Source organism: Opisthocomus hoazin, chromosome 9, assembly GCF_030867145.1.
Source record: "Opisthocomus hoazin isolate bOpiHoa1 chromosome 9, bOpiHoa1.hap1, whole genome shotgun sequence".
NCBI classification, from domain to species: Eukaryota; Metazoa; Chordata; class Aves; order Opisthocomiformes; family Opisthocomidae; genus Opisthocomus; species Opisthocomus hoazin.
Genome location: NC_134422.1, coordinates 20,001,338 through 20,024,061, shown reverse-complemented (window position 1 = coordinate 20,024,061; position 22,724 = coordinate 20,001,338). Strand labels below are relative to the sequence as shown.

The window sequence follows — 22,724 nt, the reverse complement described above, 5'->3', positions numbered from 1 at the left end:
TGCAATGAGTTTCAATCACACTATGAAAATGCAAAGAGGCTTCCACAACACAGGCAAATCAAGCCTTCAACAAAGAGTAGCAGGGTATCTAAAAAAAAAGATAGTTCTGAGAACAAACCTGTATCAAGCACGTAACCTACCAGGTTTCAGGGGAATAATGCCTTAACTAGAATGAATGAGAAACAGGCTGAGTTACACGAGGCTTAGAGAAAGCAAGATCAATTCTCAAATTCCTAAGGTGATTCAAGCACAATTTTACAATCATCTGACATTTATCGTCACATAAAAATTGCTTTAAGGATACAATTCAGTTCAGCCAAAGCTTACTTCTATGCCTATGGCAGTTCCAGAGGTGTTAATGGAAATAGCTAAAGAATACCAACTTCTGCCACTTCAACTGCCAAATCTGTCACCTTCTGTAGAATAGTGATAGAATTGGGTGTGGTACGCTTTCTGCACACAAAGGGTATGCAAACAAATTCCTGGGGGGTGAATTTGAAGTGCAGCAGTACAGCAGACAGCGAGTTACCTGTGCTTAGTAAAAGCAAACACTGAGGATGTGTTGTGTGCCTTACAGTCTATAACATTTCCACGTTTTAGGTGCCTCTGATACCAGGAAAGTCTTCCTTCTATTTAGGTTTCACATCTCTGAGCATCTCCTGCAGATGTGGGCTTTAATGCCTTGAGAAATTTGGGGGAAAAAAAGAAAAAAAGGACAAGTCCGGTCTTTTACCAGTAAAACACACAACTGGTGGATCTGTAACGGACTTGGAGCTCTCTTCTTCCCTACCAAGGGAGTAGTCCAACAAGCTCGAGAAAGAAGATTTGGGATGTGGGATTTCCATATTTTTAGGTAGAGAAGGGAACTCACACCATCTACAGTGACAGACCCCTCTTTCTCCGATACTTTAAAAGACCAGCTAGGACTACCTTCTATACATGGTCAGATCTTCTGAATGTGTTTTGAAATTGCTATCTGAAGGGATTAATACTATAAGTAAAGACAGAGAAATATTTAATTACATGTACCAAAGAGGGTGCCTTGGTATTTAATTCTACCAAGGCAGGCTCAAAAGCAGAATTTTAGGTCCTTAGGAATTTTAATAATGAAAAATTAAGGTTGGGAAATGATAAAGTTCAGGTGCCTCTGTGGTTAGGCAACAGCTGACTAAATCTCATTTAAGTCCTCTCTTTAGACACTTAAATACTGTTATAAGTCTGGCATGTAAGAACTGTCACACACTACCCTACTTCACCGAGCCAGGGGCAGGGCAGAGCTTACGACAGATATTATCCATGCATCAGGCTAAGTCATTTGCATAAACACTTCCTGCCTAAAATCTCGCTCTGGGGATGATCTTAGTTTATCATTGGCCAGTCTTCCATTGGCCAAGTCAACTCAGTAGTTAATTAGTACAAAGAACTTCCAGATTTTATGTATTGCAGAAATCACCCTATGTTGTTAATTGATCAGTGCCTCATGTAAAAGGCATCATATGAAATAGTGCAGTATCATAATTTAATTATCCCTATTTAATAGTATTTGGGGATATTAGTATAAGAAAGTAGACCTGAAAACAGGAAAGGGAGTACTAAACATTTCTGCAGTTGAACTTCAAAAGGCATCAGTAAAATTAATTTCAAAACGTGATTTTTCTTCCCCTATGGTGAGATACCCTTCACTGATGGGAACTGTGTAATGTAATACTGGTGATCTTCATCATTTGCAAAAATTATCCGTACGACTGCTATCATTCCAGGCTTTCTTTTTTTCTCGGTACTTACCTAGCATTGAATTGTATCTTCATGTAATGATACATGCATGTAGGATTATAGTGTTTCTTTAGAGCTATCTCTAATACGATTTAAGATGAATGTTGTCTATGGTTTTGCTTATCAGAAAGCAAGCCTTCCAGGTTCAAAGGTTGTCAGATCTACTTCTGTCTGGAAATCTGAGACAAGCTAGAGCATGTGAAAAAGCAGGATTTCAGATTCTTTAAGAAGTTGTTCCTTTACAACAGGATACTCACACCTAAAATCATAAAACCTGTGATCCCTTAGTTCCTTCACCTGAGTCTTTGTTTTCATGAGCAAAGATACAGATTGAAAACGAGCTCATTAGAAAATGAGTTTCTATTGTACTGCAGCGGAAAGCCCAAATCATCTTTTACCAGTGTTGTTTGAGCCACAGTCTGTGCAGATGCTCTTCGCTCAAAGGATCTTTGAGAATTTCAGGTAAGAACAGTACACATTTACAGATCTATCACACCATCAAAGAAAGCAACAGCCACCAGAACAATGACACCTACTGCATACTCAGTGGCTGTGAACATGCCACATCAGTTTCTTCTCCAGGCTTTCACAGCCTGGACAGCAGAGGCATATAAGGTCAGAAAACCCTGCGGCACATCCTTCTCCCGTGCACCATGCTGACTGCCCTGTGACCAGATCCTTTTCCGCCCACGTGCAGGGTGGAAGGCAAGTCAGAACTAACTGCTATTTTGAATGTCAGCGAAATAGCATTAAAATAATCACAGTCGCAGGCTGCTCCATGAGTGCCCGAAATGAAGATTCCTGGTCATCAACTGTTCATCTCGTTTATGCTGTTTAGGGAAAGGAACAACACTAAAAGGCAGCATGCCATTTTGGGGTGACAAAATTAAAAAATGTGTTTGACTACAGAATTTTTTCTCTTACTGCATCTTTTCACCATGAAACAATGACTAGCTGTTACAAACACGGAGCTGGTTTTGAAAACTAGATTTAAAAATGGGAAGAATATAATTTCATATTTTTAAAAAGTCAGTTAATGAAAAAGAATTCTAGGAATAAATTCAATTTAACATTTAAATATACTACACCTACAGTTTCTATTTTTAATGCACAATAGATTTCAAATTGTAATATTAAGGACTTCAATGAAGGCATTTTACATTCTTATTTGAAATTTCTTTTCATTCTGTCTCCCCAAAAACTACACAAAGTCGAGTCATTTGGGTTCCTAGGTGACGTCATTTTGAACTGGAAGATACAATCAAGGAAAAGGTTGGGGGACAGGGTCTTACCTTTGGGGAATCAGCTTCTAGAGTGATTAGGAAGGGGTGCTTATGACAAAAATGTGATATGAAACAATTAAGTAGAAAATAGTTAAATTTAAAATTTATGGAAACAGGAAAATTTCTCTTACAATCACACTGTGCATGTATTTAATATTTCCTTATTCCCATAATAACACTGTAGCACAGATAAAACATCATTGCTTCATTTTACATTTGTCTGGACCAAAAAAAGTATTTAACTGCTTTCAGTACAAGTGAAGTAGGCAGAAAAATGACGTGATGCAATCTTCAAATTATTTTCACTTCCAATATTAATAGATTGCATTCAGAGTACTGGGTTCTCCATACAGATATTTCCAGGGCAGTGGTGACCACTTCTTTTCCAAGAGGAAAGAACGACAGCAAGCAGAACAAACACAACAGCTGTTGTGCAATATCCAGGTGTAGGCTGGTGGTTCATCACACAAACATCAGGCATGCTCAATCTCATTTTCCACTGTAGCATAACTAAATGGCATGCAAATATTTTTAGGGTTTTTCTAATAAATATTGAATCTGTGTTTTGAGCTCAGAATATTATGGCTGGACATAAATAAAAGGAAACATAGAACTAAAACTGCAAGATGCTACAAATCTTTCTAATCACTAGTAAAATATTCTAACATTGGTTTGACACAAAAATATAAAGTATAATGCAGTAAAAAGATTAAAACCTTTTAGAAGGAAAGCTTGACTCCTTATCTTTTGCATTCTCTGATGAGATCAACAATGTCTTCCACACAGCAGTTTTTGCCATTTCATCAGAAATGTTTATCACAGATGGATCATCTCTAGGCAAAAATAAAAGTAAATACGCAATAAAACAATAAGCCATCAGTCTGTGTTACTTATTAACTCTATAAAAGTCGTTGCAAACTGATAGTGATGACAGTAAGTGCAATATAAGAAAGTATGTTAAACTTCCAAAATCCTGAACAATGACTTAAATATTCTCTTAAAACATCTTAGCACTTTTTTAGTATTTTCCTCCTCCAACAGCAATTAATCACAATAACATCAATAAAATATATTGTGTCACTTCCAACTAAGCAGACAGAGAAAAATGAGGAACTGTGTGAAATTAAATATTGCCCAAGATCTCACAGCATGCCAGTGGCGTAGTTGGATTAAACCAGGACCCTAAGAGCTCCGAACAGTTCTCAAAGTACTTATGCTCTGAAACTCCACCTGCTTTTCAAACCATTTTAAAAACAATCAAAACCTTTGACAAAGTCAAAGATTTAAGAGATCTAATAAGAAGTGTCCCAATTCAACAAGCTTATCAGTAGCTTTCAGCAGCACTGTGTAGCCATTACGCCCTTCGCTTTACCTGGACTGTGCCAAATATGTTTTTATACCCTTCAGAATAATAAAGTCTTAAATGTTTTAAGGGCCTGCCTATACATTATTCCTGACTTGAAGGATTACGCATGGCTTGACATTCAGTAAGCCCTCAGTAAACGTTTTCACAGGGTTTTGGGGAACCACTTCATCAACTAATGTCTTGACTCCTCTTTTCAGCTGTACAACTGTGACTCTTACAGTACAGAAAGTCAGATATTATCCAGGTAACTCACCTAAGTAAACACACTATAGATCAATATAGATCACACCTCAAGATAAATTAAGCAATGTATTGCTAATATAAACCAGAACAAAAACGTATGGACAAAAGAAGAAAAAAAAAGACCGTCAGAAATGTGATGAATCAGCAGTAAGAAATGGCCTGGGATTTTTCAGACACAGACGGTTGTTTGCCTTAAGAGAAGTTACGGTAACTTTGTGTTAAAATATAAGAGAGGAGGCCACTCTGAGACAGTGTTCCTATGAACTCATGTTAATGCAAAGGTTACTAATACCAAATATTCCAAATCTTTATTAAAAATTTTCTTTCTGAAAACTGTAAATGAGCATAAGCCCTTGTGGGCTGGCCAGATGTATCATTACTATCTATAGCATAGGGTTTCATGCTTTTTAAGTTGTGTCAGCCTTGCATTATGCCTTATCTACCCCGAACAGCTCTTCGTTCACTTCTCTCGCATAGATAGGATCTGAAATAGAATGTTTTAGAGCGTAATACTGTAAAAACCTTGTTGTTCTGGGGTGTGTTCAAAACCCTTCCTGGCTCCCTGCTAGCACCAGGGTGAGGGGGTTGACCTGCTCTACGTCTTCCTTTCGCACTGTGCATGTCAGAAGCCGAGGGGCATTACGAACGGCCTGGTCCTGCAGTCCTGCCCAAGGGAAAACTTCAACTACTGTGTCCTTTTCCTAGGGACTGTGAGATCACGTGGAAAGACTAGAAAAGGGCTGAGCTTTTTAAATGCTGCAGGATACGGTTCAGTTCACCTATCTGTACTCTACTACCAGACAAACATCCTCCCAACATTCAGTAAGCATTAAGAATATTGTGGCATGTTTATTTTATTTGTTTAATTGCAACTCACCTAAAAGAGGAAAGGTATATTTTACCTGTAATGTCCTTCTAGTGGTAACTGAACAGTCCCTTCCTCTTCCATTGCTAACATACTTTGCTCTTCCTAGAAGGAAGGAATTTAGACATGAGACAGGATATGATGTTGTGAAAAGTGAAATTTCTGTACTTTAATCCTCTTTCCTCTTTAACACTATTTATTTGAAGTTCTTAAAGTAAGATACTTTTCAACTCTTTTAATTTAAATATTTCACATTTAAAACCCTCTATATTAAAAGATGGCTCTTCACTTAATGTTATTTTTCTATGCCAAATAGACGAGACACTTTGTAACAATAAAGAAAGAGAAAAATTATTAACACTGAGTGAGCAATTGTATGGTGACTTTAAAATACCGTGCATAACAGGATATATACATTGCAATGTTAACATGCAGAAATTAGGGAAGTCAAATTGAAGTTTGCATACACAGTTTTAATACTGACAAAGTTTTATTGCAGTGAAAGGTAGTGAAACAAGACACCAAAATTAGTTTTTACCTGAACAGGGAAAAAACTTCTATGAGTAATAGGAAGTGAACTAGGAGACATATCTACCAAAAATCTTTTTATGAAATAATTACAAATTTAGAAAATCTATCTTAGGGGGAGGGGAGAACAAAATGACACCTCACACTCAAGCACCATGTCCTGCCTGCAAGAACAAAGGAAAGCAAGTCTCTGTCTTTCAGACACCAGTGGATTCTCAAGGCTCACACCCCTGTCAGGTCAGGAAAACCACAGCCAGGAGGTCAACGTGCCTTCACACGAACATGACCATCAAATCCTGCCCTAAACTGTTGCCCTGTGCGTCTATATGAGCGTAACAGACAGCCAGACACCTCCACATCTTTCTTCCCTTTATTAGATGGCTTTGTAACAGTTTACCCTGGTGCCTGTTTGAAAGCGTGAGCTGACTCTCCCAAAAAAGAGCTTACCACTTTCTGGCAGATCACCCAAAACCTCACATGCAACACACACACACACTACTACGGTGCTGTTAGCTGTAAGAGCCAGTGCAATTTTCCAAAGTAGTAGAATTTAAGTCCTCTCTGCAGAGAAATTTGTTTCTTCTATGTTTTACTATTACAGCTATTTTAAAAGTCACAACATTTTTTTCACCAAATGAGAGAAGTCACTTTGTTCATTCCCGTCTCAGAAAGACTTCACTGATTAACATCAAAGTGGCTTCCAAAGGAGGTCTGTGAGGAGAAGGCATGTATAATATCCACTATAAATGTACAAAGCCTGGGAAAAACATGGCCTAAAAATATAAAAACAACTTAAGTGATGAAATTAGGATCCAATCAAGTAAGTTTCAGATCTTGTCAACTGTATTTCTGAATATTCTTGTGGGTAGAATACTTCTATTTTAAAAAGCCGTGTGATAGCAACTCTCCAATTAATTCCTTAGGCTACATGTCAGAAGTTTTATTACTAGTTAATTTTGTCATTTCCAGGCTTCGCAGCTTCATAAGTTTTTGACAGTTGAACAGTTTCAATAATAGCTCCAAATATTTAGAAATGCCAAAATATGTAAAAATAACCTCTCAAAATAGTGAATGAAATAAAGTAACACCAGTACATTTTCCGAGTTTTGTTTTCTGATGCCATCCTATCAGGCACTGGAAGGAAAGTGACATATAACCAAAACATAAGGATAACAAGGAATCCTTTCCAATAACCAGACCCACCAGAAGAGCCTTGGTTACTTTTGGTTACACTAAACTGTGATGACAACAGACACTGTGATGAAACAACCCTCTGATCTGCTTCAGTTCAAGGGGGAAAAAATTTTATTTTAATTTCAGCCTGATAGTTTTACAGGCGCATACTAAATAGTAAATAATCATCATGATGTTTATCACCTAGGTAAAACCTTTTTCTCAAATTGTATTCTATGAAAGTATGTTGAATGTGTAAAAGAAAGTAAAGTTATAGTTCTCCAGGTTACAGACGAGGCAGTGAGTTGTCAAAGGTCACAGAAGCATCCTGAAGGCAGAGAAATCTAGTTTTCATAGTAACATGTTCAAATTCTTAGCTCATGTCCTATTTCTGCAAATAGACTTACCAATGGGAATCCTCACATACACAATTTCACTGGTCTCAGATCACATCTCAGGGCATCCCTCAGGATAAATTGCTGATTTGTCCATTCACATTCTCTAGTTCTTGTAGATTGTGTCTCACGGGTCCCAGACTTTTGCAGAGGTCTTCAGGGCATCTTACAGATCATATGCACAACCATCCCCAGAGCACTCCCGCCTAGAAGTGACCACAGCCTGCCAAGACCATGTGGCATCATCTGCACCTTCACCTCCCACTGCCGCCACAGCCTCACACCATGCTGCTATTCAAAAGTGCTGATGCAGGATACACCACTTCCATTTAAAACAACCTGGCACCAACATATTCTACCTCCTGCTCCTGCAGTCACAGTTTTTCCATCAAGACCTGTCCCTCATTTATCTGGGCCCAGTACTGAGTTCCCTAACAGTTGACAGTGATCAGGTGGGCTGATACCAGGGACAAAGGACAAAGACCTCTGTCCCTTAACACAGAAAAGTTACTTTATATTCCTATAGTTTTATATGATATTCAAACAAGCAATTCAGGAAGCAGCAGCAGCTAGATGAAAATACTATCAAACACATGCAAAACTGGTTTGAAAGCTACAATCAGAGACATCAGTGTTTCATTGTCAAAATATAGGAGTGTTCTGAGTGGAAATGTGTGAGAATCTGTCCTGTATCAAGTTTATAAGAAATTATCTGAAATGCATGTTCTTTGAAAGGGGACAAGGAGTCCAGATCTGAAACAGTCAACTGGGGATACGGCCACAGGCTGTAAGTAAAAGTCTGAGGATTTGGTTAACAGGGGTAAGCAGTGTCACTGACCTTTTCATTAGGAAGTGGAAGTAAATTGTTTCTGCAGTACCAGAAGGCAAATGCTGGCCCAGAGTGTAATAGGGATACTGCAGGGGGTTATGACACTGCTGAGTGGAGAGGGCACCGGGTGATGGCATGTGAGCTATGTATAGCTCAGACGTAGCTGGGACATGCCATGCCCCTTAAATTCTGCAGTGCTCTCCTCAGCATCTTCAGCAGAGACGAGACCAGTCCCAACACAGCATCAAAGTGCCCCAGGCATCCGAGGGCTTTCCTGCAGACACAGGTTCATCCCTGCACATCACCTGAGTGGGTCTCAGGAGCAGTCCCCAGGAGCACTGTAGACACTGTGTTATATGACAGTACAGCAGCATAAGAATCTATACCTAATAGACGTCCCCACCTAAGCCAATTAGATTTGCAACCTTAAAAGTACTTACGTAAAATATGACAATATTACACTTTGGATACTGTTGACAAGTCTGCCTGTTGCATGGAATATGCCTTATTTACAGAATTTTCTCTAAATGACTGAAGGTGAAATCGATAAAGTGCCACACACCAAAAAAAAAAATGACACCATGACCCACCTCTTTCTCAGCGTCTTCCAGTTTCTTTTTCTTGCTCTCAGGCATCAAATCATCCAACCAACTGAGCTCCCGCTTAGTAAAAAAGAAATCCATGAGTTTTCGGACAAATACCAAAGCTAGGACCTGTAAAGATATTAATTCAAAGAATTAGGAAATTAAGCAAGTAAAACTGACACATATGCTTGTAGAGGAATACTTTCAAAAGTGACCGCAGTTTACACCTAGAATTTTATCCTTTAATTTAGACGGGCCAACAGCTGCTCTTCCTTTGTTCAGATAAAGTATTCCTTGAAGCATTTAACAATCACTGAGGTCAGTAGATATCTTTTATTTTCATTTAGTGAAATAATCAGAGAGACATCACTTCAGCAGCAGAACAGATTTTTATTTCCAGCAAGACACAGAACTATCAGTAAAGTTCCTCAGTGCAATGAACAATCTTCCTTAATGAGTGAATGGTCTTTCTGTAAATTATTAAGCACTACTCCTTAAATAAAAACATCATATAAATTTTAATTACTTTTTTTTAAAAAGAAGAATTTTCCCTAAGACAATATACAGTTGGGATATCCACACATATGAACAGAGTGCAACCTAGACTCAAACTAGAGGTTATATGTAGAATTTTTTCCTTACTTAATGCAGTATGAATTGTCCTTGAACATTGAATCAAAGCAACGTTGTAATTACCTGCCCACAATTAATTTTTTCTTCCGTAATAATTATCCACAAGTGAAAAGAAAAGAGATTTTTAGAGGAAATAAAAAATATTTCATACCATCATAGGAAAGACAATGGCAGCTCTTGAAACTTTTATAATCCACAGAAGCACAAGACAACTCAGCTGAATTACAGTGAAGAGATGGACCTTTCTAAGAGGAACATGCCTCAGATAAATAAAATCTGGCTGATGCTTTGCAGGCATCCAGAATAACTTTATCCTGTCAAAAAGCTGAAAGAGAAATTTTCAAAAGTTTAGATCAAAATGAGCTGTAGGATCATCTATGCTGACATTCACACACTGCCTAAGAGATCCTGAATATCCAAGAATCTGGCTTGTTATTCTAAAGGCAAAAGCTGTGCAGAAGTTCAGGAACACAGAAGACGACTCCCTCAGTTGCAATGATAAGCCATGATCAATCACGAGCACTGCTAGTCCAGTGGTGGTAAAGGACTCATTTCTCCGGTTAAGCCACCAGAGTAAGAGTGAGACTCTTATAATTTAAGTAATTATTTGGTCAGTCATACTTCGTAAGTTCCTTTCAATTTTAATACACATTTATCTTCCTAGATATTTCTATTGAAGATGTGCTGAGATACCGGATTCCACTGAATTACATTCTGCATATTCATACTCCAGGAAACATCCTGCTTGTAACTCCGTAATATGTTATGCACAAAGAAAACGGTTACTTTAAAATAGCAGTGCTAAGATTTCAAGTCAAGAACTCCTAAAGTTAGGCAAAGCCAGACTTTGGAGCAGACACGAATCAATTGTGAATCAAACTGAACGGAAGCTGGTTCATCCTGTTGGGCACATGCACTGTTACACTGCCTTTCCAATACATTCTACAGCTCTGTTTTTCATCAGCTGAGCTCTGCTTCCTTTAGCACACAAAAAGCTGACCATGGAGGGACCTCTTCAGTATTTTGTCTCCTGTGGATGAAACACTTCCCCTCACCCCCACCCTCCAGTTTGCTTCCACAAACACTTTGTCCCAGGCTGTTTTCTTTTCCCTACTGCACTTAAAGAAGGAATGCCAGAAAACCAACTGCCATGCCATTAGGAACGCTCATGAGAGATTCTTAATTTTTACACCTATTTGGCTCCATACTGACATGAGACTTTGTGTCCACTGCTATGGCACAGTGATGATGGTGACGCACCATTTCTCCCTGCATGGATGAGCCATGCTATATTCACACAGTCTTTAGGAATTTCAGGTTTCAGGAATTTTAATTGAGCATGTGCAAACTGCATTTTTTTAAAGACTTATAATTTGGCCAGATTTGAGCAGATTTCTTTTTCACAGAAACAGCAGAAAGCACATCCTCCCACAAAAGCCATCTTATCAAATCTCAATTCCTTGTCCCAGCTTGGGGGAGGGAGGAAGGGAGGGGGATGCTATCACTTTTCCAAGTAAAGATAGCCAGATTTTAGCATGCCTTAAAAACACTCCTCAATAGTGTACTTTCTCATACCCTTGTTCTGAGAAACAGCTGAACCATATTACGTTGAAATTAGCTAAACCTCAGTAAAAGCCAAACTTACACTTCTCAGAGTATCAACCCAAATGATAAGGGCTAGGCAAAATTATAAAAGAAGAGTCTCTGAACAGAAAACATCAGTCAAAAAACCAAGAGATGTTGCCTTGCCTGTAAATGAGCAGTAAAAAAAAAAGCAAGCCATTTTTAACTTGCAATCAAAAATTTAAATACAATGAAAGAAACAGTCAGGCATTCTCTTTGCTCTTCGTATTTCACAACTTTTGCACTGTGTAATTCATGTTTCTGTCATGTGATTGTTCTTTCTCAGTTGTCTTGGAAGGTGTACCAATACCTCAACTTTCGATAACAAAGGCACACTTAAAAATTTGAGTATTTGTGTCCGATGGGCTAAAAGATTTGACACCATGCCATTTAACGCTGTAGTCATCCGGGAGAAATGGTACATAGGATACCATTACCAACCCTGACCTGAATGCTGCAGTGCCCGGCTGGAGTGCCAGGGGCTCCTACTTAAGGCCACTGCAGGAATGCTGCCCTTCCACTAGACTTGCTCTTCATCCCTGAGGCCAGAGATTAAGTAGCATGGGACTTGCAGCTGTTCCAGTTCCCTGCCTGGGGCACTCCTTTGCACAGGAAATATCTTCAAAGTCTCACCTATGTCAGTTTCAGGGCAAGTCAGCCAACAGTCTCATATAGGCAAAGGTCAAGATCAGGCACACCACTACAAAGCCACTAACTTGGAAGATGAAAGGGCAGCAGGCAAACAAGTGAACGGAGAGGCAGGGGAGAAGGGAGAACAACAGAGTTGTGACTCAGTTTCTAGGCTCAGCCAAAATTCCCTTGATAAGAAGGGAGAACAGAAAAATCGGCACCTAAAAGGTAAAAAATTGGAACACATTACCTAAAGGGAACACTCTATTTAGAAAGAATCCATTTTCCTTTTTAAGGGAGTCACTTTCAAGAATTTCAGGTTGGCAACATTCTTTTAAAATTATAGACAAAAGATAAGAAAATAAGAATAACTACACATTTTATAGAAAGCATCATCAGTAACACACTCTTCCTAAACCCATTTTACCTGAATTCCCTTTAGAGATGAAGCACCCATGTAAAGAAATACTCCATAAAGTACTGGCATAGGAATAAACTGCACAAAGAAGCAAAGAAAGGGAAGAGCATTTTAAATACCATTTAACAATTTTAAATGCTTCTAGAAAGACATTCTAAACAGTTGAAATTCAAAGTGCCATATGCCTGCATTAATCAGACAAGTTGTAAATTCAGAGTCACTCAATTACAAATTAATAATGTTTCTCAGAGTACAAAGCAACAGAAGAATCTGTCTCTATAGTTTTATTTTCCACTCACAGCCAGTTATTACACTATATTTTATTCACTTAATAAAATTAACAGTACTCCATGAAAAATTAAAGTGTTTGATATATACTTCAATTCTTTACTTAAAAGAATGCACAGAAGAGCATCTGAATAGTAAAGCTATAATCCTCAGAAAAATGTTCAAAACACACACAAAATACTTGACATTGCTAAACGAAATGTTCTGTGCTGTAAGCATTTAAAAACGGGTGAATGACTTTTATGCAATGATTTTGTAAGAGACTATTTTAAATGTTCAGGCTCTCAGTATATGTGTGTAGGTAAAGGAATATTTCCATAGAGGAGTATCTGTTTTAAATACTAAATGCATAAAACGCATGTTCTGTGTGTTCTCAAAGTGCAGGTTTTATGATATACTTCATAAAATACTAATGGGAAGTACAAGTTCTAAGGGCTTATTGCCTTCACTGTGACAACATGTAAGTCAAAATTCTGGTCTTACTGAAGCCAGTGGAAAAACTCTCACTGATTTCACAGAGGCCAGAGAATTTTTGAAAACAGTAAGTATTATGTATATAGATGGTATCATATATGCATATACGTAGACACCCATTTTCAGGATACTGGTGAGCTGTGTTGAGTACGCAGGCAGCATGAGAAAATTTTCATGTTCATTTCCAAGAAATGAATGATAGAACTTCTCTTGCAACTGTGAAAATATTTTAAAATTATCCAGAAATCACAAAATGTTTCTAAATTTTCTAAATAAATTTACTTATTGGTATAACTTAGCAAGACTGTTTCATGATAATTTGCCATGGACCCAAGGTATATTAGGAACAGTGTGGCCAGCAGGAGCACAGAGGTGATCATGCCCCTGTACTCAGCACTGGAGAGGCCACACCTCAAGTACTGTGTGCAGTTTTGGGCCCCTCACTACAAGAAGGACATTGAGGTGCTGGAGCATGTCCAGAGAAGGGCAACAAAGCTGCTGAAGGGTCTGGAGAACAAGCCTTACTACGAGCAGCTGAGGGAACTGGGGTTGTTTAGTCTGGAGAAGAGGAAGCTGAGGGGAGAGACCTTATCGCTCTCTACAGCTACCTGAAAGGAGGTTGTAGTGAGGCGGTTGTTGGTCTCTTCTCCCAAGTAACTAGCAATAGGACAAGAGGCAATGGCCTCAAGTTGCATCAGGGGAGGTTTAGATTGGATATTAGGAAAAATTTCTTTACTGAAGGAGTGGTCAGGCATTGGAACAGGCTGCCCAGGGAAGTGGTGGAGTCACCGTCCCTGGCGATGTTCAAAAAATGTGTAGATATGGCACTTCAGGACATGGTTTAGCAGGCATGGTGGTGTTGGGTGGATGGTTGGACTTGATGATGTTAGAGGTCTTTTCCAACCTTAATGATTCTAGGATTCTATAGAGAAAGGGTGAATCCTCATATACTACAGGTCAATGGCAGAATTCCCTTTGACTTCAGTAAGGCCAGATTTTCATTACAAAGTTTTTGTTTTAAAAATGTTAGATGTTCCTAGCCATTTTATTATGCAAAATTAGAACTCCACTTCAGATTATCATTGTGTAACGTTATGCTAGTTAGTAACGTGCCTGGAAAAGGCACTCATTAAATAGTACAGGTACAACAGTGAAATGTTCAGTGCAGTGCAGCATTCTTTAGCTTTTCCTTACTTCCCCAAATTACCTTCAGGATACTTGTCAAAAAGACAGATGAGCCCATAAGGATAAAAATCATGAGCCCTGTGACTCTTTGCTCCCGGATTCCAAGAAATTTTGGCTGCTCCCCTGGAGCGGAACACTCTGATTCCAGCTTTAAGCTATTCACATGGGAAATAGAGAGGACAGTGGCTGCAACAAACCACGGCAATCCCATAATAGAGCATACTCCAAGCATTACTGCCACCATGAGTAGGTCTAGATGGTATCCACATCCTTTCTGTTAAAAAAAGTAATGACATTAAGAAGACATAAAACAACATCTGAATTAAGGAGAACAATGCTGGCAGGCATTCCTAATGAACAGTTAGAGACAATTTAGAAATCTGTGACTTGTAGGACACAATAGCTTTCTTCTATGTATTATGCAGGTTGGGTCAGTAGCAAACAGGTTATCTAAGGGGAATTCCTACTAGTTCACAAGAAATGCTTAATGTTATCAGACTCATTCCAGTTATGAGTTAAGTGTACATATCATAAATCCACTTTATAATGGGCAAATGCTAAGCACTTGATAGTAGCAAGTTTTCACTAATGTACTTTCATCTTCTCTAATAACAGACAGCTAGAAATTAAGAGAAATTAAACTATAATTAAGCTATACATTAAAATACACTACAGAATAATATTCATCATCAGGTACTGTTTTAATGGTTTCCCTATTCAATATTTAAAATTAGTATCATAAACATTCATATGAGAAGTCAGTACAAAAACTCTGGGTTTGGATCATCTCTGTAGTAGTCAAATACTCCGTAAATTTACCAACAGGAAGATGTTGCTTTGCTTTTGTAGTAGTGGATAAAACTCTTTGGTCAAATCTGAGATACATTTAAAAAACTACAAATACAACCTGCGCTTGAAAATGACCAACGACCAGCATCAAGCTTGGTTGTACAGATATCTGTTACCATAGCTAAGAGGGATATTTCTTTTCAATTTCAGTAAGTATCCAGGACCACCATGCAGCTGCAAGCAGGAGCTCAGCTATTTTCTTTTAAAAAGTCAGGTAGGTAGTTACCTCCACAAAATTTTGCAATATGGCAACAATTCCAATATCATGGTCTGATGAAACAGTGATGTTCATGCAAACAATGTGAATATGTTGAACCATAATTTTGCCTTTAAACCCATGCAAATGCCTTTTGACATAAAAAAAGTAACTAAACTAAACTTGGAAGGGTTTGCTACACTGACTGCCAAAAGCTGAAATGTGCACTATTCAGAATTTGCTATGGGAGGTATAAAAAAAGAGGGGAAAATGAGTTGGAAGCAAATAAATCATTTCTTTCTGAAGACAACTTTACTTCTAAAATGGGAAGCGTCTGGGTTTATGAAAATGTAAGCCACATATCGAAATGAAAATGCCATCTTATTTGCTTACATTACTTAAAAAGGGGAATTCATATAAAGAAAATGAAAAGAATCAACTCTAGCAACCTTCCCTCACTCCTCCAAAGTGCTTATGAGTCTTATCTCCAAGACACATCTTGACAAACTCAGAGATGTGTCAAACACAGATATTAGTTACATGCACAATGCACTCAAAGAAAGAGTTTAATTCTAAATCCTAAGAGACACCTTTTTTTACCTTCTGACACATTTATGAGGAATGTATCTGCTAATGCATACAGAATCCGAGAGCATTTCCTCACATTCATACATGATCTGAGGAACCTGACATATGGGAAGAAAAGGAAGCATAGCAACAGGTGATGCTACACCAGACCCCAGCAAAACTAAAACGCAGCAAGACAAGGGGGCAGCCAGGAGGACCATCTGACTCCCAGATGCCAGTGCTGAAAAAACACATTCCAAAGCTTGGCAGCAAATTCCTGCATCTGTCAAGTTAACCACATGCAATGCTATGGATTGACATGAAGAGCCAGGCTGACAAAGAGGGCAAAAAAAGAACATATCAAATGTCACAATCATCCAAGAAGAGGCAGTGGAAAGTGAAGGTTGCAAATGCATTTGCTAAAGCAACTTGGGATTGGATTGCTGCTTATTAAAAGTATGTCAAAAAAAGCCTAAGCTCGCTGCATATACATGTACAGAAACCTGCTGCTAGATTTTGCCCAACAGTTTTTCAGAGGGGTGATGTCCCTTTTTCTCTCTCCATCTGTAGGCAACTAAAGTGTTAGAGAACAGAGCAGAAAGTTGTCCTATGTTGTTTTAAGAACCCATTGTGCCTCTAAAGCTCGGTTTTATTCTTCTCTCTTCTTCAGGATAGGAAGGGCATTAAAAAAAAAAAAAAAAAAAAGGATGGGCAGAAACACAGAAAAGGATGAAGAGAGGAAAAAAAATTATCTTATATTACAAAATAACCCCTGAATAGTTTTTCAAAAGCCAGTCCAGTAGAACAACACTGTCAGCATCTGAAGAGGAAATTCATATTATGATACTTAAAGAAATTATTAACTTCCAGATTTTTTCTTTAGGTGAATGGGTATTATATTTCTAATAAAGCATAGAGGATAACACTTCCTTGATTCAGAATCTCTGTTTCAAATTATATTCATAATATTCACTTCTATAAGGCAGCAAATCACTGACACAGGGCACAGGTACTACACAGACCAACAGAGAAAAAGCGTAACAATTTAAAGGAGTGCAATATAACACAAACAAGCACACTCAGGCAGATGAAGTTACATTACATAATCTGAAGCAGAAAACATAACTATTTGACTGAATACCTTTAGTTTGTGTTCTTTTCTATTGATAATGACAGCTGTGATCTGCTGGTCCATAAAGATAAGGATAGTACAAAGCAGGGCTGGAATTACAGCAGCTATCACTGTCCACCAAGGATTAGGCCCCAAAGGACTAATAAACCAGCCACGATCATCTCTGGTGGGCTGTAAAAACAGAGTCATGCATGACCAGTCAGAACTCTGAGGTTTATTTACATTTCAACTTCACAAGAATACACACAAAAACATTACTAGTATATGATTTCCTTCAAAATCAATCTGTGCAAGAGCACAGAAAAACGCTAAACTTCCTATGATACCAAAAAGAGAAATTACATATAATAAAAACATCTGGGATATTACAGACTTGGTTGTATTTGAGACAATGAGCCCAGAATTTGGGAGAAGCCCCAGAACATTACAGTAGTCTACGATTTGTGCAATTTGAGCCAGGTTGGTCCTCACACAGAAGGCATCAGGAAGCGTGAAGGGGCCTGACAGGAGAGACTCACTTACATGGGCCACTAATCAGAGAGCTTGCATAGTACTTGGTGAACATGAAAAATTCATAATAGTATCACTACTCCCTCATGATAAAACAAATATAATAAACCCACTATAGTACACTATTTTGCCAAAATAATAAGGCAGTGTAATCTATCAACAAATTACCTTAAAAGCATTTGGAACCTGAAGTTTTGGTGATGGAATCCCAATGGCATAGTCAATTAAGACCATGGACAAAATAGTGAGAAAGACAGCAAAATCGCTGACAACAGATCGTACCTACGATTATTGAGAGAAACAACAATTGTAATCAAAACATTCATGTGTGATTTAGGATTTATTTTTCTTCACTGTTATAAGCCATTTTATGTTTACAGCTAAAACCATGCTTATTCTCACAGAATTTTCTAACAGAGAAAAGATGCAGTGCCCACTTCACCAGCAGTTAATTGAATTGGCAATGCAGATGGAATTCATGCTTACACATGACTAATGACAACTTTTGAATTCAAAAAATGGCACACACCTTTGTTGGGAAGTACCGGCTAGTTTTGAACTGCTTCAGTGTGGATGAGAGCGTTACTGTAGAAAAGAATAAGATGACAGACCAGAAGAGGACATCTGGAACATAAGGACCATGATGACCACAGGCTCGTCCAACAAACTCTCCATGAAACCTTTTACATTCCTATCAGGGAAAGCAAAGTAGTATTGTTCTGAAAAATATCCTTGCTTACACGGGTATTTTCTTTCCAACTAATGTCCTAAAATGCAAGCAGATTGTATTACTAGAAACCATAAAATAATTTTTAGATATTTATTCTTTTAAAAATTAAAACTCCTAGCATTTGTATCTAGTCTGCATGGAAAACTCTCAAACCCTTAAAAAAATCTCTTTTTTAATCAGTATAAATGATAAAGCCGCTAAAACATACCGTAAATAAAGTCATTAATATAAAACCAGATTTATTTCAAACTCAACAAGTACACTTATTTGTTTTCTGTTTACAAACACAGATTTGCACTTCCTAATTCCTTACAAGAGAGGAAAGCGAAGTTCAAAAGCTACCAAGAGAAAGGCTGCTCCTGGTGCATTCTCAAGAATGTTCATTTGTTTTAACTTCACAGGCCAAGCAATTGAAGAAAAAGCTACTCAGAATGTACAGTATTAGCCTAAAAGCAGACCAACACATTTAATACCACATGGGGGCAGCACATTCCACAAATTATCTTTTTCTTAACCCGATCTGATAAAATGCAGCAAACCCCAAAATCTGTAACCTTAATTCTATCTGATATAACACACAATCAAATATGCAGATACAGTAGAAAACATGTCTAGTAATTCTCCAATACCAGCCTTAGTTGTCTAAAATCATACTTGCTCCAAGTTAACAAGCAGAGAAATAAAGAGTAGCTCTAAAAATGTGAGCTGCAAGCTCTGGACTTGCAACCCTTTCCTTCTCCTTCCCAAATCCCTCCATGCTTATTAGCAAAAACAAACACAGCACTCAGAATCAGGGATTCCAGGCAGCAGTATCCCGCCAGATCAGGATCTTTTAGTCTGAAACCAGCTGGGTCATTGACTGATCAGACACACATCACAATACTGCGGTTTGACTTTGCGTTTGAACACAGGCTGGCTTGAAAAAAACCACAGTTGCTATTTGATGACTGTGAGACAAAGGAGTGCAAAACTTTTTATATTGGTATAGCAGTATACCTGGGATAAATATGATGCACTTCAAAATAAAGGTTTCAGGTGGGGGAAAAAGGTTTCAGGAAATCCAGAAGAAATTCGCAAGATTCTGGGATATTCAAATAGAAAAATTGCCCTGGCTTGAGCTAGACCTTGATGTTAGCACAGCACAGGGATGAATTTCATCACATACCTACTGAAAAGGATTTTGTCACCATCAGAATAAACACTTCTCCCACACTTGTTTTGTCCTAGACAGCAAAAAAAATTGTTGGTCCTACTGTTGTTTTTAAGAGAGAGTGCCAATCTAGATCTTCAGAAACTTGAAACTTTTAAATAAAACACAAGAAATAACAGGAAGAAATAAGCAGTAAAAAAGACACTGGGGTGAGACTGACCAAATATTTATAGACAGCTAGGTCTAATCTTGTACTGCGATTCTCTAGAACAGGAGAACTGAAGTTTCCTGATGATGCTTGCAAGAAATAAATACCTGAAAATATTAAAAAATTCAGTTATTTCTTTAACAACTACAGGGACTTATGGGAAAAGTCGGTCAGTTATACAGCTACTCATGTAAACTCAAGTTTCGGTAATAAGCTTTTACAGAAGTTTTAAAGGGTTTTATATAATGCAGCCAGTCTTTTACATTTATAGTTAAAACAAAATCTGTTATTTTAAATCTCCTTAGCTGCAAATGTACTCTGAAAAACACTGTCAGAGATCTGAGAAAGTGAGAGGAGGAGTCTGCCCCTGCACAGATGCTCTTAGAGTGTGCTGCAATTTTAAGAATATTCATTCTGGATTGCTGGAATCCCTCAGGCCAGCAGTTCTCAACTTTTTCTCTGCTGTTGCCACACCAACAGAGTTGAGGAGTCCTTGTTATGAAGGCAGAACAGTCATGGAAGGCAGCTCTTGCTTAACTCATGACAGGAGGACACCAGTTCTTCTGCATTCCTGCCTTTGAAATAAAGTCTCTCTGCTGGAGAGTCCACTGGACTGGCTTTTAAGCATTTCATTTGGTTATGCCTACAATAAGGTTAATTCAGCTACATTTTTTGAGAGAACCCGTCAGTTCAGTATCTTTTGCACTCAATTTTCTTTGACTGTGTAATGAAATGACCCATTTCTGAGAAAAAGTGCTAGCCTGATCTCAATATGACATTTTAACCAAGTTGTAAACGTTGCGTTAAAGAAGGTAAATCTGAAGTAACAAATCCTTTGAACCTAGAAAAGCGTACCATTTAGAAACAAGTTACATATCCATGCAAGCTGCCCAAACTGTTGGTAACTTGCTCCCCCCACCCCCACCCCAACCATCCCCGGAAACAAAATTACACAACTAAAACATACTTAAACTGAAGGCCCATGTAAGAGAAACACGGTCACTGAACAGAAAATGTTACAAATTTCTCCCCTTCCTCTCCTTTATAGCCCAAACAGTTGTAAGAATGTTTTAGGGGAAATAAATGCTTCTGAGTCTTTCTACACAAGCGAACTTTGGTTTTGCCATCTGGCAGAATTTAGGACAAATCCATTGCCATCTGACAAGTTTAGACTTCATCTCAGTCAAACTCTTGTGCTAGTGTGTCAAGAAGTTTCCAAAGCAGGTCACAAAATGCACATACGTGCTTTAATGTGTACTATGAAAGGCTGCAAAATGCTTACAAAAGGATATAATGCTACAAAGTCTATGTTAGTCTTGCTCAGTTAAGTGTATTTAATGCTTTATTTGAACACATACGACCAGAAAAAACGTTATTTTTATAATGTATTTGCTGCAGTAGGCAAGACAAAATTATTTATGCTTATGCCTTTATTTATAAAGTTCCAGTATTTCACTTACTGACACAGTTAGGTTCCCCCATGGCACATCAGATGCAGATATATTGTAGTCCTGCCAGTAACGTAAGGTTTTATTGCTAGGATGTTCTGGTTCCATACAATTGCATCTGAAAAGAAAAAATAATATTTTTTTCCTTAATAATAAAAGGTGTATCAGATATTAATCCAAATTATCAACTTTATGACATTTTGAAATTGTGCTATACTTTGCCAGATAATTTTTGTTCAAACTAATTCAGTAAACGCATGCTTTGAAGTCATTTGCAGTTCAGTAGCTAGTGCTATTACTGAGTATAATTTGCCGTGAGGTGCATATGCATATATAGTACGTAACGTGACATATTGAAACCACTGTCCACAGCAAGTTTTTCTAGCTTTTTTCCTCCTATTCTATTGGTTCTTCCATGCACAGTTTGTAATACTGAGACTGTGCCAGTCCCGTTCCACCCCTTTATACCTAACACTTCCCTATATGGGGATTAGATGCTATGCACAGTTGCAGGATGATCTATTTCTCAAATGCAAACAGCCTGTACCCTCTTTCTTTCTCTTCACCAGGCTGCCTTTATGTGCAAAACTGCCATGGTCAATTGTCAGGGCTCTGCGAGATGATCAGCACCAAAGGCTCTGTGAACTTCTGTATCCATTGTTTCTCCTTTCCCCACAGCTGCTTTAAAAGCATGCTTTTCATTTTAAAATGTATATTTTAACATACAAAAAGTGACGAGGCAGTGTGGGAGTACAATACTACAAATAGGCAATTTAAAATCAAAATTAAGTCTTTAAAGCCCCTGAAGCAACTGTGGGAGGCTTTTTCTTTGACAAAGCCTCCAAAATATGCGGGATACTCTGTAGGTTCCAAGATATCAAGTGTGCTTTGCAGTTCTCTTTAAATGAATCCTACTTTAAAAATCTACAGTACTGTCTTTCCTGCTAGTATTTTAACATGCTTACGATGGCTGTAAATAAATTCTGTACTCCCTCTTAAAGTTTTCAGGAGTAGCTGGGGACAGGATAACATCTGACTATAGAGCGGAGAGCCATTAAGCATACTTTTGCATTCCAGTTCTAGAAGCGTAGCAGTTTATTCACTTACCTATGCCATTTATTTTCTCTTTGGCTGTTCATCTTTCCACAGAATGACAATTCTCATCTAGATTTGTAATATTTTCTATACAAGAAATTCTACCATCTACATTATGAGTACAGAGTAGTGCCACTGTATTTCAATTACAATACTATACATGTGACAACAGCTGCATTTAATTCATACATCGAAAGAGATGCAGGTTGTCTTTGTGCAAATCCTTGCTTTTATCTTAAATGCAATTATTTATAAAAAAACAAAACAAAAGCCTTACAGCCCATGAACAAAAAGAAAAAAAAAAAAGGCAACAGCATTCAGAAAAATACAGGGCCTGAGCCAAAAGTCCTTCAGGTAGACTGTATCTTTCAAATATATTTTATATGCTTTGGATCAGGCCCCAAGTGCTGAATGAATGCGTATTCAATGCGTAGTTTAAAATATTACGAAATGGGTTAAATGAAGCAAATCACTGCTAGTGAGCTATGGTAGCGTAACAAAGTCAACAAAGGGTATGTCTGTGTTATCACAAGGGAGTATTTGATGTTC

The 22,724-nt window shown here is 38.0% G+C and overlaps 1 protein-coding gene across 10 annotated transcripts in view; it reads right to left on the bottom strand.

Annotated features, from left to right (window-relative positions):
• Positions 1–22,724, bottom strand: part of SLC4A10 (solute carrier family 4 member 10) — a 178,331-nt gene that overhangs the window by 2,987 nt on the left and 152,620 nt on the right. For 6 of the 10 annotated variants that reach the window (XR_012764984.1, XM_075429856.1, XM_075429857.1 and 3 more), the window contains 10 exons: positions 21,093–21,198; positions 18,074–18,235; positions 17,713–17,826; positions 17,044–17,205; positions 14,313–14,564; positions 12,353–12,421; positions 9,824–9,997; positions 9,046–9,168; positions 5,568–5,635; positions 3,773–3,889 (listed from right to left, as the gene is read on the bottom strand). Coding sequence is in view for 7 of the 10 variants with exons in the window: in XM_075429856.1 (XP_075285971.1) it covers positions 3,773–3,889; positions 5,568–5,635; positions 9,046–9,168; positions 9,824–9,997; positions 12,353–12,421; positions 14,313–14,564; positions 17,044–17,205; positions 17,713–17,826; positions 18,074–18,235; positions 21,093–21,198 (1,347 nt within the window). In the remaining 3 variants the exon portion in view is untranslated. Of the gene's footprint in view, positions 1–118; positions 167–3,065; positions 3,105–3,772; positions 3,890–5,567; positions 5,636–9,045; positions 9,169–9,823; positions 9,998–12,352; positions 12,422–14,312; positions 14,565–17,043; positions 17,206–17,712; positions 17,827–18,073; positions 18,236–21,092; positions 21,199–22,724 lie in introns of all 10 variants that reach the window. The other 4 variants (XR_012764986.1, XR_012764985.1, XM_075429860.1 and 1 more) reach the window with 4 other exon arrangements.